At 48.7% G+C, this 27,201-nt stretch overlaps 1 protein-coding gene and 1 long non-coding RNA gene across 5 annotated transcripts in view; one reads left to right on the top strand and one right to left on the bottom strand.

Moving 5' to 3' along the window:
• Positions 1 to 386: 386 nt before the first annotated feature.
• Positions 387 to 27,201, bottom strand: part of GRID2IP (Grid2 interacting protein) — a 53,225-nt gene continuing 26,410 nt past the window's right edge. For 2 of the 4 annotated variants that reach the window (XM_064520022.1, XM_026103991.2), the window contains 17 exons: positions 26,499 to 26,593; positions 24,210 to 24,393; positions 21,237 to 21,391; positions 18,949 to 19,050; positions 16,030 to 16,130; positions 15,376 to 15,493; positions 14,595 to 14,920; positions 13,907 to 14,323; positions 12,421 to 12,508; positions 10,706 to 10,783; positions 9,459 to 9,655; positions 8,724 to 8,879; positions 6,312 to 6,398; positions 5,573 to 5,702; positions 3,875 to 3,993; positions 3,232 to 3,396; positions 387 to 2,543 (listed from right to left, as the gene is read on the bottom strand). In XM_064520022.1, coding sequence (XP_064376092.1) covers positions 2,472 to 2,543; positions 3,232 to 3,396; positions 3,875 to 3,993; positions 5,573 to 5,702; positions 6,312 to 6,398; positions 8,724 to 8,879; positions 9,459 to 9,655; positions 10,706 to 10,783; positions 12,421 to 12,508; positions 13,907 to 14,323; positions 14,595 to 14,920; positions 15,376 to 15,493; positions 16,030 to 16,130; positions 18,949 to 19,050; positions 21,237 to 21,391; positions 24,210 to 24,393; positions 26,499 to 26,593 — 2,590 coding nt within the window. In that variant the 3' untranslated portion in view covers positions 387 to 2,471. Of the gene's footprint in view, positions 2,544 to 3,231; positions 3,397 to 3,874; positions 3,994 to 5,572; positions 5,703 to 6,311; positions 6,399 to 8,723; positions 8,880 to 9,458; positions 9,656 to 10,705; positions 10,796 to 12,420; positions 12,509 to 13,906; positions 14,324 to 14,594; positions 14,921 to 15,375; positions 15,494 to 16,029; positions 16,131 to 18,948; positions 19,051 to 21,236; positions 21,392 to 24,209; positions 24,394 to 26,498; positions 26,594 to 27,201 lie in introns of all 4 variants that reach the window. The other 2 variants (XM_026103993.2, XM_026103989.2) reach the window with 1 other exon arrangement.
• Positions 7,361 to 14,010, top strand: LOC135329912 (uncharacterized). Its single transcript, XR_010391556.1, has 3 exons — positions 7,361 to 7,428; positions 10,762 to 10,986; positions 12,835 to 14,010. It is a non-coding gene; the product is annotated as an uncharacterized LOC135329912 (long non-coding RNA).

The raw sequence follows: 27,201 nt of genomic DNA on the forward strand, positions 1-27,201 counted from the left end.
GACATAAACTGAACTTCATCCAAGAATTCCATTTCAGAAGGAAACAATTCACTGGCATATACGCTCACTAAATATTTTCTTCTGAAGGCTGCAGAAAAAGTCCATACTATTTTAAAAATTTCTTAGCAGCATAAAAATGCTGCTAAAATTCATCATGCTAGCCTGAATGCTGACTCTCACAGTCAAAATTTTTCAGAATTATGCAGTTATTTTCCCCATACCACCCAAAATTAAACAAGGTCAGATTCTGCATCTATCCCTTAGAGATGGAAGGGGCCAATATTAAAATGGGCAGTCACAGAAGTACCAAATACAGAATTCCTCACACCTTCATTCTACAGCTGTTGTACAAAGCATTTTTTAACATAACATAGATTTACATGCAGTCAGGAGGCAGAAGGCAGTAGCTTTATTTTGGGAATAGCACATAGGCATTGGGTAGAGACTGAATTGTGACTATACATAGTCCCATTATCAAATAATATAACCATATCTCAGAAGTTCTGGTTCTTTGAAAATATTCACATAAAAATACCAAAGGGATTGGAGTTCTAACTATTTTGGAAAGTTACAACATGTAGCAAAATCTATATACAGCATTTTCACATTTTTAATGACAGTTTCAAAATAAGCCCCAGTGGTTTAAATATTTACTATGTTTTTAGAAAAAAAGATCAACTGAATGCAGTGTGAAACATCCAAAACAGAAACTGGAGATGAGTATTCATTGTCCTATCACCACCATCAGTGGAGAGAAAAGACAGAGACAAATAGGGCTGGGCCTCCGATAACACAATGCTATAAACTACCTGGCACTTAAAGCTCTATAAACTGAAAACACTTGTGAAAATATACTTCACTTTCTACAGCAGGGTTTAAAAAAATATTGAAAACCAAAGATTTGATGGTCATAAGGTCTCCCATAAATAATGCACCAGTTGGTGATTCTGTACTTTCAGCTGCAGTAAGAGCTCTTGCTCTGCCATTAGAAGTGAAGAAGGTTATCTAAGCTACGGCTTTGCTGGAGCACTTTGACAGCGTAGGATGTTTGAGCATGTCAGATTTGAAAGGCAACAGATGCACTTTGCACAAAGTAATGCCTCACAATATTAACGCACTGTAATTTCACTGCCAGAAAGCTCTTGGGGCACCGTGTCACCTGAAGGCGCATGTACTGACCACAGAATGCTGCTAGCCTGTTCATCCCAGAGGACATCTCAGAGAATTAAATTTATCTAAGTAATAATCAGGGGTCATTGAAAGGTGGACATGTATGCTTCTAGAGTTCCCTGCATGTATACAGCATGAAAGAATGGTCAAATCATACATTGTGTCAGAGGGACTCAAAGGAGTGCAGCCCTCAGGGATGAATGAAAGAGGGCATGCGATACAGTTCTCACTGTCTCTGGCTGGCCTCAGAAGCTGTGCTGCAGGCTTCAAAGGACTCCCATTAATGTTCAGACTACCAGGGGTTCTGTACTTTCCAGGAAGGCCCCAAAATACTGAGGATTTTATGCCTCCTGGCAAGTTCAAGTTAGTCTAGTGCTGATGATATTAAATTCTCAGTGAGATTTCAATATCTGTCAGCCATTGCCACACCTTTAAGCAAAGCTGACAGCCAGGAAGGACTCTGGGCCTTTTCTGGTTCTCTAACTCAACTGTGTAAAATCGAACTGGATCCGTATGTGCGAACATGCAGATGTGCCATAAAGGTTTCTGGAAGGCTGTTTTTCTTTCCGTTGTCGCTGGCCAACTGTGGCAGCAGATTAAAACCTCTGGGCTAACTCCTGCCCTCTCCACTCAGCCATTAAGGTCGGTGTAAAGCTCCGGCCCCACTTTACACTGCTCAAGTGCAGCAGGGCTTGGAGAAGGATCTGAGACTGACTCATCAGCAGTTCCTCCTACGGGTGTGAAGGGGAGCTGGCGCTGATGGCAGCTCTTGTTCCTATGTGCCCCCCTCTTCACCCGACCTGCTTCTGCTCCCCATGGAGTCTGCAGGTAAGATCCACTCCTGGCCCCTGAGGCTGCTAGGTGGAAGCAGTGCCTGCCTGGGGGAAGGCGTGGGCTGTATTCTGCGAGGAGGGGAAGACTGTGCATAGCCACACAAGGGCTATGAGAATGTGGAAAGGTCTCCAGTGATTGCTGGTGCCAGTTAGGTGTGTTCTGGAAATGCGGGAGAGTGGGGTTTTATCCAATTGTGTGTGAAATCTGTGATTCAGTAATATGCTGGAGATGGAGGGTGCTAAGAAAGATGTTGTCAAGACTAATACAGTGTTTCCCTTCATGCACCTGTGCCTCACCCTAGCATCCATCTGTGGTGCCTTTTCAGTGTCCAGACTGCCCCTTCCCCTTGGCCCATGGTTCTGCTTGGTGCTAGCAGGTGACAGCAGCATATTTACAACCAAACTCAACAGGAGCAAATTGCACTTTGTTGGCAATAAATGGTTGCACCTCACATTGCCACAGGCCTATCACCAGGCAAGGGGGGAGGTCATCCTGGGGCTGCGCTGGCATTCACCGACCTGCACGTCACCGAGTGCCCGCTGCAGGGAGAGAAAGGAAACAACAGAAGAAGGGCATCAGGCAAAAGGCAGCTGGCATGGACAGTGAGGACATTTCAAAGATACTAGCCCCTAAGGACTTAATTTTCCCTAAACTGCCCTATGACAACATTTCTGAAATTAGCTGGTATTGAGAAGTGCGGGCAAACAAGGGTGACCCTAATGTGCTTAGGAGGCAGAATCAGGTTTGGCTTCAGCTTCCCTTTATGGGAAATTTCATGCCTGTGCAGGGGGCTGTGCTGAGAGCCCCACGGGCTGGACTGCTTAGTTCAGACTGGGGCGCTTGGATGAGAACTGCACGGGCAGCTGCTTCATCGCCTGTTCTGCTGTAGCTGTGCTTCATTTCTGCCCCCAGGCTTTCTGCTGGACGCATTCATAAGATTCGCCAATCATTGCCATCTGCTTTGTAGTGCTGTGATGCAGCCCTCTTTAACCAAAAACATCAGACGGTAAAACCTTCTGGTTTACTTTCTGAGGTAAACCCTCATCTCAACCTCCTGCACCAGCCAGTCAATCTCATTGTGTGTCAAAAAATGGCATTTTACAGACATTCGGGTACATGTGCTTACTAAAAGTTCATCTCATTCCCATAGCTCACATGCAAGTAAAATACTTCACTAACATTTAACAGGGACCCCCTTGCAGGCTGGCTTTTAAAAATGCAACTCACCTCAAACTTGCTCATGAATTCTGCAAAAATGCCAAAGAAGGCTTCAGAAGTTGTCACTTTAGAGTCTTCCCCAAAAAAGGACAACACCTTGCTGAAGTCCTCCATGGCTTTGTGCTGCAGGTCATCCAGAGATCGCATGGCAGGCTGGGCACTCTCCAGAAAGGACTGAGAGAAATGGCTTAAGGGAAAACAGCCATATTGTGGATCCAGTACAGATTATAATCACTTCTGCTTATATAAAAATAGCTGGATTTCACCTAAGGTCTAAGTAAGGACCTGCTGCAAATGCAAGCTGAATTCATACCCTAAGGGAACCTGCTTTGCATGCACGGCTGTCTCTAAGAGCACCTTCTGTGGAAGGAAAGACAACTCTGAAAGCTTTGTGGCCTTGTGGAAAGAGGCATAGGAACTGGTGGTCACCATGAGACCCATCTTCTTTGCTGGCTAAGAATGAGCAGACGGTGGAGTTCTTCACCATGCCTTTCACCAGGTGCTGAGATGGTGCTTCGTTACCAGCTGGACACAGGATTGCTACTTAGGGATAACTATAACAGGGATAAATATAACTAAATGATTTTACTTGAAGGCAGTAAGTCATACTGGTGATTTTACAGAATGAAGGTGATCTTTTACAGAAGGATACAGTCATCACAATTGCAAATCTGTCCTCTGCAGTAGCTGGCATGTTGCGACAGGCCATCTGTATGTCACTGACAGTGGTGTGAAGGTCATTAAGGTCTGCTGTTAATGTTCTCTGATTCACTAAATAAGAAGAGAGGATTCAACAGTGTCACCGAGATTTAGCTCTGACATTCTCACTGTTGTTAAATTGGGGCAACAAGCACAGGCCATCAGTCAGGGTGGTCCAGGCTGCCTGGGAGGTGCGTGTCACACTACTCCCTGCTCTACATGGCTCTGCACAGCCTGTCTGCATGGCATCATGTGGGAGCTGCGACGCCAGGGCATGCTGACACAATGAGACCTTCCTGCTGGCCTCCAGCAGTTGCCATGAGCTGCTGCTGGGTGCTCGGGGCAAGATGGACCAAGAAGCCCAAAAGGAGCCTGGGATTTGCCAAGTGCAAGGAACATGCAGGACTCAATGGCACAAGGGCAGTTATAGATACACAGGTACTTTGACTTGGGAGGGGAATGTAGTCAGTGTACTATGCAGGATGGTAGGACAAGGAGTAATGTCCAGATGGCCTTTCATGGCATCTAAAAATTCCGTACCTGCTTATCACAGCACGAGCATTCATGAGAACGATGAGCAGTTCAGATTGCTTGCTATCTTGGGCTGTTAAGCCATAGTGTCTTCTACAGCCAATAGAGAGAGTGAATTGCAATGTCTATTACAAGGATTTAGATTACACACTGCAGCTGTGTCTCTCTATTGCCTATATGAGAGATAAGCTTCACAGCCTTGGATAGCAAACGGTCTGAATATGGTCTGTAAGGCCTGAGATTGGGTATAAAGGAGTATAAGTTGGCGCAGCAGTGAATATTCAATAACAAGCATTATTTAAGGAAAAGTTAGGCCAAATTAAAAAAATCAACTAGGAAAGCTACAGGTATAAACATCAGGAGAAAATATAAGTCTCCTCACCTGAATGTTCTGCTTTATTTATCCATTTTAAGCACTAATTCCCAAGGGAATTATTTATAAATGACAGGGGATAGGAGAGTGCAGCCCCATGGTTTGCATTCAGCCAACTTCTGAATGTTGTGAATGTCATCAGCACAAGTGGATGATAACCCCAAGGTCTATATGACTTTTTTTATTACAGCTAACCAAGTTGTACAATCCTCACTCAGTGTGATATGTCTGCAATTGGACTGTGAACTGATAGCATGCAAGGTGTGGTATGCTGTCTACCACACTATTACGAACAGTAATAATGCTGGCATCAACAGAGGTTAGGCCTGTACATCAAGGATGAAAGGAGATAGAGGCTGCGTAGAGCAGACAGGCATTCTGCTGTCTTCGTTCTACTCTTCTATCCTTTAGTTGGATTCAGAAGGTGTGTCTGAATTTGGTAACCAGACATTTTCCAGTTTGAAAAAAGGTTCAGTTCAGAGACAGAGCCTTGTCTAGACACTAGCAGGTATGGCAGTGTGTGACAGACGGGCGCTTCCTGCATCACTAAGCTTATTCCTTTCTAGCACAGTCTGCTCACTCAGCACCATTTCTCATTTGGGCTGCTGTCCCTCCCCTGCTGGTGCCAGTGTTGTGCAGTTCATGGCCAATTTTATAGCAGTACAAAACCAAGGGACAGTACAGGAAGACAAAGTTCACCGGCCTCATGTGTTCCATGTTCTCTACAGATGTTCTTTGTTCACTTACCTTTGGCAGCAAGCGGCACTGTAGGAAGATCCTTGGCAAAGCCCAGAAGTTCTGGGAAATGTTGGCTAAGTGATTTGGCAAGAATGTGCAGGAAGGTGGATTTCCCATCAACAGTCTTGGTTGTGTTCAACTACAGCAAAGCAAACAAGTAAGAAGATTCCTATGCAGAAGAGAGTGGGTTTTGCCAAGCATTCAGTTTGTCTATGGTTACCAAAATACACACACTTCTATTCTGCTTGGTTCACCCTGTGTTTATATGCATGGCAATTCCCAGCCACACTATCTGGATTAATGTTTAAATAAGATGTTTAATGTTTACACAGCATGTTACACCCAGATTAGTGCCATTGTTCCTCCTTCCCCAAGTCTAGGAACCATAACTGTTTCCCACCTCCCAGGAATCCCTTCTAACCCATGCCCTGCCAGTACATACCTCAGCTACCCAAGTGGGATAAAGACCCTCATTTTCTCCCATCCCGTGGCCACAAAACCATTAGGTCTGTCCAGCTTTGCACCTGACTGTAAGCCTTAGATCCCAGCACAGTAATGCACTAGACCATCATTAGCGCCTCTCTGAAGTCAGTCTTGTGATACAGTCCCTACCTTCCCACTGGTACCTCTCTCTGGGAGGCTTGGCATTCAGACGCCCTTGTATGAGGGCAAGCTTGATAAATGGGTCACTTGGAGCTCGTAGAATTCGTGCCTCTTGCACAAGCACAAGCATGCTTCATCTCCTTACCTCAGTGAGAAAGTTGATTTTAAAGCCTGTTGTTTTACTAGTCTTGGGCTGCCCATTGTTCAGATAGTTTCCCATCGCCAGCACAAACTGCAAAAAAGAAACCTGTGTGAATGACTGCCAGTGACCTCCAGCACCTACCTTGTCTCCCATCTCCCCTCTCCTCTTGTACTTGCTTTTGGGTCAGAGAGACCTACTAAGAATGCAGCAGGAACAGAGATAAAAAGCTTCTATCCACAGTAAGCTGGGAAAGCCGCCTCCTCTCTGTGTCAGGTCAGGTCTGCTAAGGGCCATGGTACACATGCTCACAGAACGTCATAGTAAAAACTTAGTAATTCATTCAGTGTGTTATGTTAGCTGGATTAATGTATGTTAAAGACAAAACTTCCTCTGGTTCTCTGCACACTGTTCATCCTATCACACCCATACAGGGCAATCATAGCACCCTGGGAGGATGAGAGCTGCTAATGTGCCCATCAGCGTGGCAGCCCCAAGGCACAACAGCGTGTGTATGATGGGGCAGACCATTCTCTTCTTTGGCAGCAGCAGGCAGTAGGTTTCCAGAGTGCCATGTGCTCCTCCTGTAAGAAGCCTGCATTAAACTCTCATCAGCAAAACCCGCATGCTTCCAGGAACAGGAACTGGTCCTCATCCAACTCCTTCTGTTATATATCTTCAAAAAGGGCTAGAAGGCACACCATATTTGCCATCTGCAGATCCAAATTTCCAAAGACCTTAGAAGAGGACATTTGGATGCTTCCACACGTGGCTTATTTTAATGCTGCCCAGGAGTCCTCTCCCCTCTCCTGTAGCAGCCCAGGAGAAGGTCTGTGCTACAGAGAGCTGCAGGAGAACCACATGGTCAGAGAGTGGCCTGGAGCATCATGACTCACATTGAATCAGCTCCCCTGCTACTTTCAGACTTGACTATGCAGATACCCATGCTTTGTTAAAATGTAAGGAGCAGTTTTGTCTTATGTTACAGTCTTAGGCTTTGGGTGTGCACAATTTGATTTTGCCTTTTTATTTCTCAACAATTTCCCTTTCAGGACCAGGGCTAAGTCTCTCGGTGCACTCTGAGATCTCCCTGCCTGTAGGATGAGGACTCTCCAGCTGAGCAGTAAGTAGAGTGCCTAAACTCTCCAATCCAAAAGCCTTTTTTAGCTCTTATATGGAGATCTTTAAGGCATTCTTTTTAAAAGAAAATAGTAGTCCAAAGCCACATTTGCCCCTCCAGATTTCTCTGATTCCTTATGCTGTGGCTTGCAGCATTTGAGGTACAGGACCCTCAGGCTGAACTTTCTGGAAAGGACTCCTGACTTCCCTCGCCTGGGAAAGGCTAGCTGTGCCTGGTGAAGAACAGAGGGACCTCAGGACCTGCCCTGACAAAAGGCCAGAGAAAGGCTCCTTGCCTGGATTTCATCCTGGGGTTCTGTGAATTTCTGGTAGCTGCAAGTTAATGTGCAGCTAACATCACCTCCCAGGCACTTAACTAGGTGTTATAGGGTTACTGGGCAGGAACTGTTGAGGAGTTTCATCTCTCATCTGGAAATGTCTTTTGTCACATCATGTTCTTATTTATTGCACCTGCTTTTTTTAAAGCAAAACCAAATGAATTAAAATTAATTTGGTGGGGATCATCTCAGCAGAGTGAGAGGGCAGCTGCAGCCAGCTAGGATGGAGTCATTCTTTTCTGCACGTGTGGTGCCCCTCTCTGCACTGCACGTCTCTGACCCCAGGACCTCCAGAAGGCACCTCCTCACAAAGTGAGGGGCACGGTGCAGGATCCCTGCCCTGCACCGGTGTGCAGCTAGGATAAGCCCAACGCCATACAGAGAGGCCAGCCTGGGCCACACGCAGTGCTGCCTGCTCATGCAGCGCATGTTGTCTCAGCGTCAGCATAGTATTATAACAGTTCTGGCTCCAGAGCAGGCTTGAATGACAGCAGCTCAGAGCTGCCTGCATGTTCTGTGTTGTACCACACATGTACATGCAGACATAGTGACTGGACAAAACCCCCATCCTCAAGCAGCAAAAGATAATAGAGCCCTTTCCGCCACAGCTAAAGGAAAATCTCCTTAGTCTTTCTCAACAGTTTACAGCCTGTGAGACACATTTGGGCAGTCTGGTTTCTGGGCTGCTGTGCAATCAGTTCGTTGGAACTGCACGTTCTGCTGCAGGGTTACTGGGCGGCCGTGTGAGATCTGCCTGTTGCCAGGGTTCACCCAAGCTAAAACAGAGTTAATTGTCAGGGGAAAGAAGCCGTGGCTGAGCTGGATCAGGAGGAGGCCAGAGGACAGCCATGGGGCTAGAGCAGCACTTAGGGCTCCAGCAAACTGCTTTGCTGCTTGCAAGCTCCCTGATGGACACTGGAGGCCCCCAGCGGCTGTCGCCAGGAATAGGGACTGTTCTGACCTCCAAGATTTTAGCCAGCTTCTTGCTGCTTTTCAGCTCTAAGGAGGCCTTGCAGATACACTCATAGCTAGCTTTGATCTCCTCTGTCTTCTCCTGCAGAGTGCTCTTAAAATGTAGACTGCGCAGACGGATCTTATATTCTGGTACTGATAACATCTGGGAACAAAAGAAGAGAAAATTACTACTATCGCCATTAACTGAGTCTTCCAAATCCTACCTATATGGTGTTCCCTGACAATGTTCCTTACACTTGAAAGCAATAAACACTTGCTCAGCATGGGTCACACAGCAGAGCAGCTGGGGATATCTGCTGTAGCATTAGCAAACCGCATCGTTTGTTGCCACAGGCAGAGAGAGGTTTTATGCCAATATCCACAAGTGACTTTGCCAACAGAAAGTAAGTCAGAATTGGACAAAGTCACTCTTACCATGAAGTAAATATTGTGATATGCTTGAGTTGTAAAACAGCTACTGCTGGAAGCTTCCCAAACACATGGCAGCTCCCAGACACCTCAGGCATCATCCCAAGCCTCGCTCAGAGGCAGACTGGGCCAGTCTCATGGACTCTTCTTATTCCTGAGTGCACAACATACAGTGCTAACAAGCAGATCAGAGTCCTGCTGACTGCTTCCTCTCCGCTGTTTTTCCTCCTCTACAACTCTCAGCAGCACATCCCAGAGACACTGCATACCCAGGCCTCCTCACTCCCTGGAGTACATCACTGCGTGCAATTACCTGTAACACAAACTGGTCTGGCTCACTCAGCTTGCTGGGGTTATCCTTGTAGTTCTGGTACTGCTGGACTTCTTCCCCATCAGGGGCATACAGCAAGAGCTGCTTGATGTGAGAAGGCTCCAGGCGGTCAGTCTCCATCGTCATGAGGATCTGGCGCAGCTCGACATGCGAGAGCTTGAGGTGGGCTATCAGGATGGCTGGAGGAAGAAGGAAGATACATCACTTGGGAGCAAGGGAGGACCAGACTCCAGGGGCTGGCTGTATAGGGGCAGGCTGCCTGATGAAACAGGGCCAGGAAGGGAAGCTCTGAATCGCTCCGCAGTGCAAGACGGATATGGATTTCTCCATGTGTCCACTGTGGCACAGGGAGGGAGTTAGCCCTGGGAAGAGGAAGAGCTTTTCACTCCCTGAGGCCCCATGACCTCTCTGCAGAGTCTGCAAGGGGGCCCTGAGGAGTCACTCTGGTCCTGCAGCCACTGGCCAGGACACGGCATCATTTTGCATGTGCACCACCAGCCTGCATCAGGTGTGAAAGCTCCTAGGCCCTCCCTAACTGGGCTGCACTGGAAACTATCACCAAGCTTGGAGACATCACAACTCAGTCTCTTGTACTCGGAGTGCATTTGAGTAACTGTGTTGGATAAAGAACTGGTCAACAGAGAGCAATAGAACATGTCTAAGAGAGGAGGACTTCAGGGTTAGGTGCTGGAAAGTCTAAACCCCATCCGCTCCCAGCCTGCCCTACCTTAGGCAGGTTCAGAAGAAACAGACGATGGAGCCTGGGAAGGATTCCCAGAACCTCTTTCTCTCCCCCATCCCTCGGCAGGCCAGGAGAGTCCGGGTCTCTACAGGATCCCACCAGGCCCTCCCACCCCTTTGTACCTACCAGAGGCACATCCTGGAGAAACTGCAATGACCCTTTCCTTAATGGCCGTGGGGCTGCCCCACACACCAGTCACTGCCCGGTGTGACTGCGTGAGCTCTTCCCCTTCTCCCTCTCCAGGCAAATGAGTCGCATCCCATCTCAGTCCTCTTTTAAAGCCTTCTCTCGGGCTAAGGCTGACTCCCAGCCTAAGAGGAACACTCTGGCAGTGGATTCTTCCGGGCTACAAGAACAGCCCAGACAAAAATAGCATTGCTGGGATGCACTCATTGAGCCTCCTTCCTTTTACCTTTCCAGTTTTCTACATCCCTGGACCCATCTCTGGGTCCGTTTTGGGGGTACATTCACTGTGATGTTTACTTACATGTGTTGTAGGCCTTTTTGTGGGACAAAATTTCAACCACATCTTTCTTTTTAAAGGATTCAGGCATGAGAGTTGGTTCTGGAAGAGAAACTGAAAGATTTAATCATGGGTAAGGACAGGCTCAGCCGACTCCAGCAGGAAGAAAACTGTACTGAAAACAGTGAACTCATGAATGAGAGAGAGAAGAACTGATGCTTTGCACACAGCAATGGCTCCGGGAATCCTTGAATTCTGTGATTCAAAGATCTCCTGAATGGAAGACTCAGTTGGAGCTGAAAAAGGTAAAACAAGAGGTAAAATACACAGACAGTCCTAGATTACCGAGAAACATCTCTAAAAAAAGGCAGCCCCTGAGAACAAACCCATTTCATCCCACTTCCACTGTCAAATCCCATTTGCATCTTCCTATACTAGCATTCCCTGCTTAGCTCTGCCAAAGTATGCCATCTGGTATCAGGTTCATTTCAGGTCAGCTCAGACAGCCCATTCACATTTTACGTTTCTGAGTAAAAATGAGGCAACAGAGTCTGCCCTTCTGGCGGCTCGTTTTCGCTTCTTCTCCTGTCCAAAGGATGCTGCTCACCCACATCACTGCCAAGCAGGTTCTGCGCAGCCCATCCCTCCCTCAGCACGTGCACAAGTGCGCACACAGATCTGCCACTCGCCCTGGTCTGCTCTGCCATGAAGGCTGACCTCAGCTCCCACGGCTCCCGTCAGACAGCGGGTGGGGGAGGTCGGGAGTGCCCCTGAACGCCACCCATCCCTCAGTGCGGTTGGGCTGGCCACCACTGTTGGGCAGCACAGACTGGACTCAGCCTCTGTGTCTGCAATGCCTGGTAACCCCAGCGGAACAGCCAAGTTGTTGTATCGATAGGAAGGCCCAGATCTAAGAGCTAGAGGACAGAGTGGCACCCAACACACTACCAAACTGAGGGTGCACTGGCTGCACTGTCAGCTAGCACTGGGCCTCACACGTAGGTTTTAGGGGGGAAAAAATTACTATATATGTAACAGGAAGAATGTTACTTGTAATGTCCTCTGTGGACAAAGATATGTTTTCATGTTTCGTTCAGGCCTTCGTTCTCAAGGCAACAGAGCTGCAATTCTTTCCTTAATTTGCAGTTAGCTACTGTTGCATTTAGCACAACCAGGTGTCTGTGCATGCAAATAGCCAATTAGGTGCCCAGCTGACTGGTCATATGTGCTGTTATCCTAACACACACAGACAATAACAAGCAGAGACTGTGTACAAATTGTTACAATATGTGGTGCAGGTTTAAGTTTCTGTTCTGTTGAAAAACAGGCCCTTTGTGGCAATGAAAAGCATTTTTGGCATATAAGCTTTCCCATGCAGTATGGAGGGTGGCTAGGCACAACGGTGTAAGAATCAGGCTGAGTGCATGGGGACCAGGAAGCAGAACTGAGCATAACAAGGAGTGAAACTAGCCAGCTGAGTTTCACTGCCCAGATTGATTGAAATGCAGAAAGAAAACAAACAATGGCAACTGAGAAAATTAAGGGAGACCATGTAAAATGATCTCCATCTTAATAATCTGCAATGCCATCAGTCACAAAATACAGAGTATGAATTCTGTGCTGACAGTGGTGCTAGCACTAGACATTAATCATTTCCTTTCATTTCTCTCTTAGTGTCTCTTATCTCTCCTAGTACCAGGACTGGTTCTAGACACAACGCTTGGCATTTACATGCTTACTTGTAGGTTTCTGCGTTCCAAAGTGCAGCTCCAGGTCAAGGTATTTGACCATATCACTCAGCTTGTCATAATCTGAGTCTTCTCCAAGCTGCAGGAGAAGAAAGAGTCAGTAGTGTGCTGCCCAGGGGAGAGCCATATATTGCCCGCCTATTGTGTACTACATTCCCTCCTCCACCACTCTAAGCGCTGCATCCCTGTAAAAACCCAGGACACATTGATGGCATTTCCCTTGTAACTGGAGATTCAGCCACTGTAAGTCCCTTGCAGAAACCAGAGTCTGGTGAATCATTGACCTCTTATGGAGACAGTTTTTACATTAGTTGCTAAGCACATCCCATGGGACCCATTCTCTTTTCAGAAGAAAGAGAGAAACACAGAGATTCATCCTTTCAGCATTTGCTTCTCTCTCTGCAGCTGGCATCACTGTCCCCCTGGATTAAGTAGCTTGCTACACACAGCTGAAATTCTACAACGTAATACTGCTGTTCACATGCTACTTGGGCAGGATTACTTTACTAAAGCACAAAATGGGAATTCCAGAAATGTCAGAATTCTCCCCAACATTCCAAAAAAAAACACTGGGAAGAAACATCTTGTTCTCTGGACTGCTAAGGGAAGAGGGACCTGCACTCAGGGATGGAGTACTTAAAGTGCTTGCTGCAAGGTGAGTGCTTGTGGGACTAGAAGATGATCCCACAGTTCACTTCTAACTGTTCAGGGCACGAAGAATATGGCACATCTAAACATATTCTTCGCAGTGAGAAACACAGAGGCTGGAATTTAAATCTCACTGAGGTTAGCTTCTTCCCACAGTGACTTAATTCCACCTCGAGATTTCTGCATCACTTCAAGTCATCACTGCATTTCTGCATCACTTCATGATGCCAAAGAATTAGCGCATCTAGCCTCTGTTTTGCCCTCTCAGGGTTCTCCTCCTGCCTTGGTGCTCTCTCCATCACTCCCTGCTTTCAACCAGGCTTGCAGTTCCCTCTTGATAAAATCTCCTACAGCTGCTGAATGAGTCTGAAGGCAGCTCCTGCCTAGGTCAATCCACAGAGAGTGGGAAAGCGAGCAGTCCCCAGGACACTGCAGGAACAAATATCATTTCAGTTGATTTCTAGCTACAGTCACCAGTGAGCATTTTCTCATCCCTTCAGTTTCAGTCCAAGCAATTAAAAGGATGAAAAGAAATAGGAGGCTTTCTGTAATATAGCATCTTCAGAATTCTTTCCCTTGGCCAAGGTACTGAATTTGTAGCCTAATAAGTGGTTAAGACCTGATGCTCCGGGGAAGGAGAGGAGAGACTCCCCCGCAACGCACTGAGCAAGAGCGAAGGGTGGTACACACGGATGTCCCTCCTGACCTGTGCAGTGAATGCCTTGGCACAAGTCATAGCCACCAGCTATTCTCAAGCGAACTTTGCTGATGCAGACCTGTTTGGACCCATGTCGCTATGCCCCACCACCCCCTCACGCCTGGGCCATACCTGTCCCCAGATGGTCCCTTCCGAGTTCTCCACCTGCTCCCACCGCAGCCTCTTGACGCTCATGTGGTTGGACTCGCTTCTGCGATGCACCAGGCCCCGGTGCAGGGGGGGCGCGCAGGGCACGGGTGGGGGGGGTGGAGGGGGTGGGGGAGGCGGGATGGGGTGCAGATGGCTCATGAGGGATTTGGGGGCAGGTGATGTGCTGGTTTTTGTGGATTCTGCTTTCACAGGGACTGGCTGGGGGTCATGGAACTGCAGAGGGGGGGGTGGCGGGGGCGGGCTGAGTGGCGGCGGAGGGATGTGGTCCGACAGGGTAGAGTAGGTCAGGGAGCTCCCTTCATCACTGCTGCTGATATACTCGCTGGTGCTGCTGACATCGTTGGTGACATAGCTGCCTTGGTCATCATGGAAACTCATCTAGGCGAGGAAAGAGAAGGGAGGCTGAAGCAGGAGAAAATCCCTTGCTGCCAGCCACAGGGCAAGGTTTGCCCAACCTCAGCCACCAGCAGCCAGACATTGGACTGTGGGGGAGTCCTGCCCTCCCTCATGGACACGTCCCTGAAGGCTCTGCACCATACCCAGGACAGGCAGCCCCAGGCTGGCACAGCAAGGACTAGCACAGGTTCACCCCATGGCCACGATGGACAGAGGAGACTATACGTTGAGCCGCCCCCAGTGCCATGCTCACCTCCTCGTAGTCGTTCTCAGGGGTGAGGAAATCATCCACTATGGTGACCCTGTGTCCCAGCTGCTCGCTGAGGGCATCCAGGAACCGATCTGTGTCCCGGCTGCGTGGGGGCCTGGAGAAGGTGAAGAGCTTCTTGCGTCGTGACAGAGGGCTGAGTGAGTAATCCCCGTGCTTGGGGGACGGGGCTGGGCTGCTGTCGAGGCTCACGTACGGGTTGGACTCGGTGCTGCTTGGGGACGGGATGCTGCTGTGCAGGTGGTAGTAGCACTGCTGGGAGGGCCGACGGTCGCTGTGCCACGAGATCGACATCCCTGGCTTCCGAGCACCTGTGGGGACACAGAGCAGTGCAGAATGGGGTCCTCCCTGTCTGGTGGCACTGAGGTAGCAGGCGCTCCCTGGAGCTCTCCCACCCGTGAGCTGCAAAGAGCTCCAGCATTGTGCTGAACGTGGCAGAGGGACCTTGAGATAAAGATGCAGCATGCAGAAATGAGGGATCTCTCTGGGTGATGCACCAAGCAGAGGCTGCTCAGCTCACCCTGGAGCTGGAGGTCAGATAGCATTTGGTTATTCCACACACTGTGTTGCCCTTCTGAAGATGAAGCTTTGCAGCAGCTATCACTGGACTTATCTGTGGCACTTTTATTGCTTTGCTATAAAATGGTACCACGAGAAAGACATCTTATCCTCAGTCTGCATGTCCAGCATCACCTACCATTGTATCAGCAAGAATAAGTAAATAAATAAACTGCCTTTCCCAGAAACAGTGGGAAAATGGACCTACCTGCAGCATGTGCTTGGTCTGGGGCAGGAGGTGAGGCTCTGTGTATAGCAGCACTACTCCTCTTTCCAGCAAAGCTGCCAATCAGGCGGTTTTCTAATTCTGCATAGACAGCCGACATCTGTAAAAAGGACAAAGAGCTGCTTCAGTGTCCAACTCTAGAAATGTCTTGCAAAGTTCCCAGAGACCTGTGATGTCCTGGAGACAACTTGTACATCCATCACTGACCCCTGTCAGCCCCTGTTCTTTTATTTTTTAAAAACCTGCTTCACACAAAACTAAGGCTACTTCCCCTTTTCTGAAGCTTCCCAAAAGCTTTTCACTCACAAGGCTGCAGGAATACACTGCCAGACACCAGCATTATTAAAGTTAACTCATTGCCCAGGTAATACTTTAGAGAAGAGCTCTAAGGAAAGGATGTTGTCAGACATGGAAAGCAGATATTTTCATGCAGACACATCCTACACGCATTCCCTTTATCTGCTTTCCTGTGTTAACATAAAAGAGTCAAATTGCTCAGCCTCCCTGTGAAAGGAAAGGTCCCACATTCATCAGGCGAGGTGCTTCTCAGAGACGTCTCTCCCTCCCAGCCCCCGTGAAGACTGGCACAGCCCCGTAGAGAGTGTGGCTGCACAGGAAGACAACGGAAATTCACACCATTTTTGGGTTGGGAGTTTCTGGGAGGGAAGTGCCATCACCGGCTTGTCTCTCTCCAGGGATCAGCCGAACTGGGACCTCCACAGTGTCACTCTGGCCTGCTGGGGAAGGAAAGACAAACCAGTCAGGAGCCCTGTGAAACACGCGTGGACTCTGCACATGCCTCCTGCAGCCTCCCAGGACTCACAAGAGTCCTGCTCCGTAAAGGTCATGCCATCAGCTGCTTGGGCCCGGATCCTCTCCTCACGTTGGGTGTGCAGCACAGCACGGTAAGCTCAAGGTCTGAAGTGTCCTGAATGAATGACACGAGGGCTGGCTGCCCACTGTGTGGGGGCACATGTGAAACATGCAGAAATATTTTAATTTGGACTTAGCCGAGAGGCAGCAGAAGTCAGCCAAGCAATGAAATATGGTGTGTGCTAGAATACAAGCACAGCTGAGACAAAATACTCCTGTGACTTGCCCTTTACTTCCCTGTATTCATTTTTTTCCTCTATAAAATGAGAATATTATTTATTTCTCACTCTACCCAACTGTTAGATTTACGAAGCTTCCTCTAAGTCCTGAACATCTGAGCAGTGCTTTGATTACAATGTGTTTAATGATATACTTTACTAGTGTTATACAGACTGACAGGGCCAAGTGAGTGTTTCTATCAGAATATTAAAGGTAAGAGAAATTATCTAATTCGTATTCAGGGGTTTGCACTATATAGAGAACTCTCCAGGTATGGAGACATTTCAATGCCACAGGTTTTCCTTTCTTCTTGGCTGCTTTTCCCTCAACCTCCCTGTTACTTGCTGGACACCAGGGCAGTCACAGTCACCACGCATTAAAGTCAAGATCACCCTTTCTAAAACCTGGTTCCCCCAGACGCAGACACCGACACCTGGGCAGTGCTGGTCCCATGCCTGCCACCCCCACGGCACAGAGGCAGCCTGAGAAGAGGCTCAGCAGGGGTGGCAGGAGGGGAGGGAGGTCTGGACCCCAGACAGGGCTCAGGTGAGCTCACTTGGAGTTCAGCTGATTTGACCAGCTCCAAATTAAACCCTGCTTTTCCACAGTTCCATCTGTGGAGAGTTTCTGTTCAGAGGTTAATGGTTTGAGGCAGTTCAGTTTCTCACAGAGAAGTGTTCAGACCCCTGATTTATTTAGAAGGGTATATGAATGACTGCTGGGAAGCAGCAGTTTATAATCCCTGCCTCTTTCAAACTGTTGGAGAGCAGATGGAACAGATTTACATTTCCTTTCAGCTACAATATTTTTATCTCAACAATCATGGCCAGGTTCAATACTGCTGCAAGCAGGCAGATCTTCAGAGAGCGCAGTGAAGCAGCTCCCACTCACACCAGGGTTGAATCGGACCTGTTTGCTCACAGTCCAGTTTGCTTTTAATGGCAAAAAAAGAAAGAACAACCCAGAACTGATGTGTTTGGCACTAATGAAAAAGGACTCTGGAGCATGGCTGTCATCCTGCTGCTAACAGAGCTGCTGTCCCAGAAAGCTTGTCATAAACACAGAGGTTCAGTTGCAGCCGTTTCCACAGATCACCTCCATCTCCATGACAAAAGAATGGTATTTGAATTTTTTAAACAAATCGTTTATGCAGGAAAGTGAGTTAGAACCATCCTGGGTAGGATGCACTTCAGTGCCTTGTCAGGCTTGGTGCTGCTTCATTCACATTATTATTAGCACAACAGGTCAGGGTCTGCTCTGATTTTTCTGCAGGGCAGCTGAGGACAGTGCTGCTCCCCCCACCCGCAGCTGGCGAGCATCTCTCTGGGGCGAGAGGCTTCCCTGTGTCTTATGCAGCTGTCTGAGATTCTCCATGGTTAATCAGGAACCAGAAATCCTGCTCAGAGGCAGGTCAGAGGATTTTTCCCTGGGGAAATGTCTTGGAGTAGACTGCTCTGACAGCAGCCCTCCCCAACAGTTCAGTGACACCCAGCTTCCTGGTAAGGGTGACATGTCATAAGAGCATGGATGTTGGCTCTTAAACTCTCTTGCCCTCCATGCAGCTCTTGTGTTGGAGGAATGTGGCTGGTCGCGGTGGGGGAGGTCATGTTCAGAAGTAAGAGCAATCACAGGCTGAGTGCCCTTGGCAGTCAGCGCCAACTAGGATGATGGAGGAATAGGCAGGATGCCATGCCCAGCCATCTGGGAGAGGAGGACAGAGACCTGAAGGACTGAAAATATAACCAGCAACATGGGGTGTGTTGGGAGGAGAGGTTTAGAGATCTGAGGGGGCTAGGAAGAGCCCTGCAGCAATATTCGGAGGATAGGATTTTCAGATGGATGGGGAGATATGGGGCTTACTCTGAAAAGAGGGAAGGTTTGTGCCATGAATGAGTTTCATCAGGTTGCTCAAAGTGCTACTGAATCATGATCTGTTTCAGAACCAGCCTTTCTTCTTCACATGGATTTCACCAATACTGTTTTACCTATGTATTTGGTGGTGTTCAAGTCAGTTCACAGGGAAGCTAGAAACTCTGCACCCTAGAACTGAGGGCTCAGACCAGCGGGAGTTGAGCTACATTTACAACACTAAATTGAAGCTCATCACTGGAGGGATGGTGAGGGGAAATGGGCAGAATTATTTTGATTACTGCTAACCCCTTGGACTGATGACCCTTGCAATTCTCTTCTGAGCAATGGAAGGGATTGGAAACAGTGTACAGCCATAGCCCAAGCAGCTTCATATTGGAATTTCTTATGTCAACTGCTTCTGAAAACATGGCTTTCTAGCCAAAGACTGAGCTCACTCAGTGCTGACTTGCATCTTTTGCAGCATTCACACTCGGGAGTACAGCAGGATTTTGACTTGGGCCAGAGCAGAAGTACAGTACAGGAACAGCCACCAAGACCCCCAGCTGCCTCCTTCCCTCAGAGGGATTCCTTGTACAGCCCTGAAATACCCACCTGCTGCTCCCCCTTCCTCGGGGCGCGGGGTTCGAAGGCTTCCCCGACACAAGGAAGCTGCTCGGACAGAGCTGCGATGGCGCTCCTCTGCTTCTGGCTCAGCTGCAATGGAAAAGACGCTCTGTAAGTCACAGCCTGTCTGCACAGGACACAGCAGCTTCCACGATTGCTCCTCGCCGTTGCATAGGGCTACCCCAGGACAGCTGGACTTGAAGCTGCCGTCTAAGCCCCGCATCAAAGACCATGACCCCAGCATGGTCTGGGCCACCGTTTCACACGCAGCCTCACCAGCGCTGCTGCTGGCAGACACAGTCCTACCAGCCCCAGCTGTTAGCCGTTCAACCCCATCCCCATGCTGACCCAACTCTGAGCTGGATAGCTAAGCAGATTACAACCAGTCACCCTGTGACCACAAAAATACTCCTGCCAGCACAGAGCAGGAAGAGGGACGGATGCCCAAAGATGGGGGAAGTGCAATTGTTTCTTTTTTCAGCAGCACTGATGTCCACCAGCTTATTCTGTGCATGAAACTCCAGCCCTGAGCTAGGTGGGTCCAGAGGGATCCAGCTAACTCCTCCTTCCTGCCCACAAGGGATAAGATGGGAGTGCAAGGCAGCACTGAAATGCTGCCTAGAATAACCATACTCCAGATCAAGTAGTCTGGGCTGTAGTTGAGTGTGACAACTCAGAGGGGCTTAGACTTACAGCAGAACAAAGACACCAGAGTATCAGTCTTCATGGTATCAAACAGACCAGTGCTTAGACAGCCCGATACACAGAAACATCAGAGATAGTCACTGAGTTTGGAATAAGCCCAAATGAAGAACTGACCCAAATTCAGAGATCTCTGGCCATCATGTTTCCAAACATGGATACACATAATGCACCAAAACATTCAGAACTTCAGATGGTCAAAGATTGCCTCTTTCACACATGGGAGCACCTGAGAAGCTGCAAGGAATCAGGAACCAATGTGCCAGTCAGGGACAACAGTCTGTCTCTGAAACAACGTGGTCCTGGAAGGTTTACTCCAACGCTCTCCAATGTTTACTCCAGGTCCTCTGTAAATGGCTGGGGTTACCTACTTTCTATTGCTAAAACACAACTGCAAACAAAATGCATGAAATTCCTTCTGCGATCTTTTGATGTTTATAACTTGATTTTAGAGTCTAAACTGTTGGGGATATATACAAATTTCTGTACATTTGGCCATTATTCTGTGCACACAATAGCAGTTATAATTGAGTGCAAATTAGGTGAGCAATTTTCCATGCACGGAATGGGATACTTGCACCAGGACTACAACAGTTGCTTCTCCCTATGAGGGGAAAGACTGCGTTAAAATAACTGTGTTCCTCAAAAAGCACCTCTTCAAATAACGCCTCTTTTATACAGTTTTACCTATGTTGAGTCTAAAATAAACATACCAACAGAATGTAAGTAGTTTAGAATAGAGCAATTTGAAAGTAGTTAAGAAGCCCAAATCCGAAGATCAAAACCTTTCATTCCAAATTTGCCCTCCACTTTTTTGCTGTCTAAATGCAAAGCCCATAATCCTCATCAAACCACAGCTGGTTTGTATGTTGCCACAGCAACAACTAATGGTGGTAAGAGAGAGGTAGACCGCCGACTTCCTCCTCATGAAAGACAATGAGGATTGCTGATTGCATTCAAAATCTCTTTGACAGAACAACATTTCCTGGCAGACACTTCTGTGGCTGGAGTGAAGCACACTTCCCATTTCCTTGCTGGTACAGCCAGTTCAAGATACTTAACTCTAACTGACCCTTAACTGTACTGTCTGTGAGCGTCTAGCTGCCGGAGACATCCTGAGAGACATTGCAGTCGTGACTTATTTTACCTCTCTTCTCCAAATGCCTAGCCCTAAGCCACCTGTCTCCTTTTGAAACTTTTTGACCTCTGACAAACTAAGCAGTGCAAACTGTGCAGAAAAAGTAACTTTCAGTCTCGTATTTACTCATCAGTAACAGGAGCTAGGAACAGGCTCCTGCTCCTGTGCTGCTCTGCACCCTGCACAGTCACCTGCACCCCTGGAGCAGCACTGCCCTGATCAGAGAGCATTTTCTGTCACTCTGCAGGTACATTGGCAGGCACAGGAGCCAGGCAGGGCAAAACCAGCAGCTGTGTTTCCAGTGAGAAATCAGGTGCTCCCTTACCACCCTCAGCCTGCTCGGTCTGCAGTGTGGTGACACACACTGGGCCAAGATCCCTAGGGAAGCTGTGAGGCACAGCATGTCTGTGCCAGGGCACAGGGGCTTTCCTCTCACCTGCCAAGGACTTGTAACCAAGAAACCTGGCAATCTTTTGCTGGCAGTGCTCCTGCTCTTCATACGTCAGCAGCTGGTAGATAAACTGCCAAATGACTTGCTTGGCTGGTGTGTCCAGCACCGGGTACACATCCACAATAAGAGTGTCAATATTCCTGTAAAATTGGAAAGAGAGGGCTAGGCAATGAGCACATCCTTTGTTGCATCCTCCCATCACACAACTCCACAGGTTCCTTGTACTTCCCATCCTGTCTCTAGCTATATCTCAGCTGCCAGGCTTACCTCTTAGACCTCGGCATAAATGTACAAGCCATTTAAAAGCAGAGGTGCTAAATCCCTAGCAAGGGACTCAGCCCTTTAGGGTGAGGCCTCTGGAAGTGTAGTTCTGCAGATAGTGCTAATGGGGAGAGCAATCTCCCTGAGATTGGCAGCACCTGACAGCCAGGCTATAAAAAGCTTGTTCATGACTTAGCCAGTGTATGTGGAGCAGGAAGACTAGGTTGAATGACTGGGGAAATGCTGGTGAAGCTACTGAGGTGGGTTTGGGGTGGAGTGGGGATGAGAGTAAGCCAGAAAACAGAGAGAAAGTCTGGAGAAGAATAAAATTTGGACAGAAGAATAACAGAACTGAGCACCTGATTCAGTGAGAAAGCTAAAACAACTGATGGAATTGGAGGCCTGTCCCAGGAGGATTTGTTTCCCTGTGGGCTGGGTCTCAGCTGAGGAAAGCCAGGTCAGAGAACTAAAGACAGGCCTCACTCTTATTAAGAAACTGAGGCAGAGATCAGAGGTTACAGCTCATTGCAGCTATTGCATCTTTAATGTAGGAATAATACAAGGACTTCTTATGAATAGTTGGAACAAGGTTGATATTTAGGAACAAATATGTTACCTTGATGTTGCTCAAATGGACTATCACTGCCTTATAAAGAGCAGGGACTAAATGCAGGAGGAAGGATTGAAGGGTGAAGCAGTTCAGATAATGGAATGACTTCCTCAATGCAGTGGCTTGCACTGGCAATGGGGGTCCTCAGAGACCAGTGGGGATTGGGAGTGGAAGGAGCTGTCTAGAGCCTCCCAGAATTTCTCTCTTAAGCCCTTCTCTAGCTTTGGGCTAACTTACCTTTTCTATGAAGCCTGCCACACTGCTGGGCTGTCATAAGCCTACTTCCTATTCAGGAAAGTTAAGGTATTTCAGAAGAATTGCTGAGGCAGGTGGCTGTTCTGTCCTGAACAACAATTGCTAAGCCTGGCTCAATGGGGCAAGCTGGCTTGTAAAATACAAACTGGCTGGAGGGCCAAAAATAAGAATACAGATGTCCTGGCTCCCAGGCTCCTGCATTTGCCACTGGGAAATGCTCGTATCTGCATGCTGAGCCTGCAAGCAATGTAAAGTAGTATTTGGGGATTTTGGTCCTTGTCAGAGCAGTTACAGTTCACAGCTGGCTAGTCTGGGACAGCACAAAATTAGGTCATGATGTCTTGCTGTGACATGGAGCAGCTGCTGCTGCTTTGAATCATCTGGGGGAGGTACAGGCAAAAGGAGCTGGGTGGGGGAGAGGACAGGCCTGCCCTGGGGCCCCAGCGAGCTGTTGGTCTCTGCAACCAAGTGCTCTGGGGCTGGCGGCAGCAGCAGCAGTGCCCAAGCAGACCCCCAGTCCTGGGGCCAAGCCCCATGTGCAGCTCTGCACTGGGAAGGAAACCTGGAGACTTTAATCTTAGCTCAGGCTCCAATCTTTGCGTCACTGAGCAAGGGCAAATATCCCACTAGCTCTGTATTTCCTAATTGCTAATGATGAGGGCTGGTATTTAACCTACAGCACCCTTTAATTAGTCAGAAATGCCTGACCGGGGAATCCATGTGGAAAAAACATAGTCGCAGGAGAGTCCAAAGCAATGAATTCTGCTTTATCAGGGCAGGGTTGGCGATCGCTAGGTGTCAAGAGAACTCGTTCTTCTGGTGCCAGGAGGCAGCGGTGGCTTCCTAAGCCCTGTGCAGGGCAGTGTAGCCCTGAGCTGCAGCAATGGTGTGGAGGCAGTCCCAGCGCTTTGTACTGAGTATTTTCTATCATCTCTTAACATCTGTAGCCTAAATTTCCTTGTAAAATTAAGGGATCAAATCCTCCGATCCATATCTGTCTGTATACCAGCAATATGCTGCATAAAGGCAGCAGAAGTCTGCCTGAGCATGGTGCAGGAGCCCAGCGCTTGGCAATGGCCTGCGTATCTGCAGCCGGTGGTGGGAACCAGGCTCCCAAGGAGCAGCTGGGCAGCTGTGCTCGTCAGCTCAGCAGCTGCAGAAAGAGGCGGTGAGCAGCATCTCCCAATGCCTGGCAGGGATGGCTGCATCACTGTGGCACAAAAAGGTCAAAGATCAAGGGCAGAAAACAAGGTTGCTATTGAAAATCCCGAGTCCACCAAAGGATCAGTTTCAACCCCTGCAGCAGGGCAGAGAGGATGTGTTCAATTACAGGATGAGAGCTCTGCCAGCTACAGCCGTTCTGGCGCTGCAGCCAAGGGAATGCTTCAGCCAAAATGCTGAAAAGAGCAAGGAGACGGGAATAAAACATGGTGAGAATTTACTGAAAGAGGCGGAACAGGATGTGCTGCTGTCATGGGGCTGGCGGGACAGCAAGAGAATCCCGCGCGATGATGAGATCAAGGTCACTTTTATGTGGGATTAAGTGGTGACTGAATTAACCTCAAAAGTTAATGGGTCTGACCTGTCCTTGGGCAGGACACCAGGCAAGAAATGGGCTTGTGCCTCAGCTCTTTCCCTGAGGGATATAGACTGAGGAATATACAGCTGAGGAAACTGGAGAAAATAATCACAGCAGAGCTCAGTGGTGACAGCCTCTAAATCTAAGATCTCCTTTCTGCATCAGTGCTTTGATTCAAGACTTACTCTTCGATAGGGACATTGCTACCAGTCCAATTACTAGCATTAAAGGAATGGAGCTGCTAACAAGTTACCGATGTTGAAAGAAGCCTTCCAGTGCTTTGCAGATGGTATAGCGCTCAGGTGGTGTGAGCAGATGTTCCAGCTGCTGGTTGAAGGTCCTTCCTTGAATCTTGATGCTAGAGGGAAGTATCTCTGCAACCCATTGCAGGGAGGTGAGAGCGGAGGAGGTGTTCGGGGAGTCAGCAGAGTCAGAGTCTGCAAGGTGCAGGTAGAAAGAAAAAAGAAAATTCAACAGACAAAGGGTCTTAACCACAGGTTAAAAAGGCTTGCATGAAACCAAGATTCATCCCTGAGGACCACCAGGGCAGCTGCACCTGAGTACAGAGGGAAAGGATTTGTTTAGTGGCCTGGGAATGTCCCCATCTCTTGGGGAGGAGCAAGAAGAACATGAGGCCCTGGTAGCAGCCCCCAGCTGCACTGCGGGAGGTGCCTTCTCCTGGGTTGACACACGCCACCCTGGCTAAAGGGGCCTGAGTGATAAGTGCTTAAAACAAACTAGGGGAAGAGCTGTATTGCCATAAATCTGCACCTGACAGTCCTTGAAATCTCTCTGCTTCTGGCTTCACCTGTAAACACAAGCAGTTAGACCCCGCAGGCCTCCTGGACCAGGCTGCCCTCAGCCTCGTGGGGAGCCTTGTCTGAGCAGCGGGTTCTGCCCAATACTTGTGTCCCCGGTCCCTGTCCATCTGCAGCCTGAACTGCTCACGCATCGCTGGGCTCCACCTCCTGGTTTCACCAGCTTAAATGCCTCCGATGAGGGAGACCTCTGAGCACATGAATCTCAACTCTGTATTAATACAAATCCTGACGTGTTGATACGTACGTACATCATTGCCTCAGGATGAACATTTCTGTCACTGAAAAGCAACATGGTGAAGAAGGTGAAACAGCTTATCAAAGGCTGCCTGACAGCGAGAGGAAGTCCTGGCCAGCACAAAGCTACTGACTACCCTTGCCTTCCTCCCAGGCTGTAAACTGAAGGAAACAGAATATGCTGCAGTGGAACTTGTGGATGTTTCAATAGGTGCTTGAATCTACAGAAAACAGGCAGAGATTTTTTGACCTGTCTCCTGTTGGATATAATCTGTCTCTTCAGTCACGCTGCTTCTACCTTTTTCTGTAAACGCATGCAGATGGTATTCCTTCTTTTGCTTTTTGAAGCCTCTGATCAAGTTTCAAAGCAGTTGACAATAATCACTGACTTTAAGAGCAGTATCAGTCAAGAGTTATGTGTGGGCAAACTGAGGCATAAAAGGTCAGCTTGCTTTGCCACCCTCATCCCGCACAGCGTGGCCACCTCTGCAGTGAGCCCAGCCCTGGGACAGCGCAGAGCGATACCGCACCGCGGTGAGAGCGAAAAGAGGCAACCCAGCCGCGTCTGCAGGGACACAGAATGTGCTTATCCACGAGGGAAGATGGCCAGGGCATCAGGACTAGAAATCATATCCTTTCTCGGTCTCTTTTTGCAGGGGGAAAGCGGTTTAGGTGTCACTGGATCTTTACTGACAAGTAGCGAGGCTCTTGGTTTTGTTTCTAAGGCAAACGCAAACAAGTTAGCAGTGCAGGGCTCCTAACCCGAAGCATGGGAGGGAGCTCCTTCACTGCTCTGGAGGGAAGAGTGCTGGTCACTAACTCCAGGGCTACGTGTTACACAGCAGCTCCGGTAACACCGTGGGCCTCCTCTTCGCATGCAGCTTAGGAAGCACGGTGACTGAGCTCCCCTCGGCTGCCGTCCTGCACCACCACCGAAGTCACTGAAATCGCACTGATGAACACTCACAGTGCCCCAGACGTCCTCTCTCACTGACTTGCTCACCACGGGTACGCAAGCTAAATTATCCCCAAAGCAGCAGTTATACTGAACAGCACAGTCCATATATAACTGTGATACTGGCACAGCGACCATGTATGCACCGGGTTATACTACTTTCAAGTACACAGCACAGACTGTACGTAAAGGACAATGCAAAGGGCCAGCAAGGACAGTCATACAGTACGATGAACCCTTCTGGAGAGCAGCCAAGTCTGAGATTACGCTTGATCAGAGAAAGCCGGTGGCCACACGCTCTGGCTGCCGAGGAGGGCTGTTCAGCCCCTCGGGGAAGGAACAACCCTCCGGGTAATCCGGAGCGGCATTAGGCTTGAAGCAGCGTGTTAAACATGCTGGGTATATGCGGGATATTGGCGATTTCCCCCAGCAGGGTTAGCAGAGAAAAGGGCAGTGGTTTCCCCTGAGATGCTGGGAATCAGGACACTGGGTTTCTGTAGATCCACTCCCACCTCTTCCCCCGTGCTCTTACCATTTGAGAAGTTGACAATCCCTTCTTCCACCACCAGAGTGGGCATCGCCCCGCTGCCCTGCAGCATCGACACCACCTTGTCGTGGGAGCAGTTCCTGCAGAGGCACAGGACAGAGCCCGAATAAGACGTCCTTCCAGGCGCCCTCCCCACGCCAGCAGCTTGGCAGCAAGCGGCTCGCAAGGCAGCGGTGGTGCTGGCTTGTAACCCCCAGGCCTTGGTGAGGAACCACATGTGAGCGGGAGGGATTCCTAGACAACATCGCCTACGCTGGCTCCGGGTAACTGCAAGGAGCCAGAGTAAAACGGAGTTTGCAGCTGCCTTCATTTGTCTTACAAAAGGCCTCATCTGGCTGCCCAGATGGAGACAGAGCTGCAGCCAGGCTGCAGTCTCCATGAACTCTGGCTCTTTGCTTCTTTTTGTCTGTGTTATTTAGAGAAGATCCCTACTCAAGGGACAGTGTGAATCACAACATGCAACTCGGGGCTCTCAGTTGCACCTGCAGTATGGGATAACTTTAGGGCATGCGTATGAACACCCTGTGGAGCTGTTATGGTAAATGATGCAGCATTACCTTAAGCTATGCTCAGAGTCTATAGCTGAACTTTCCATTTAAATGATACAGTGCTGTGGATCTCTGTTTGCCTGTCCTAATTCTGCATGAAAAGAAAATGCAAGTTGAAAGTAAAATGCATTTTTGGAGAC

This window comes from Dromaius novaehollandiae, chromosome 14 (genome assembly GCF_036370855.1).
Source record: "Dromaius novaehollandiae isolate bDroNov1 chromosome 14, bDroNov1.hap1, whole genome shotgun sequence".
In the NCBI taxonomy this organism is placed as follows: Eukaryota; Metazoa; Chordata; class Aves; order Casuariiformes; family Dromaiidae; genus Dromaius; species Dromaius novaehollandiae.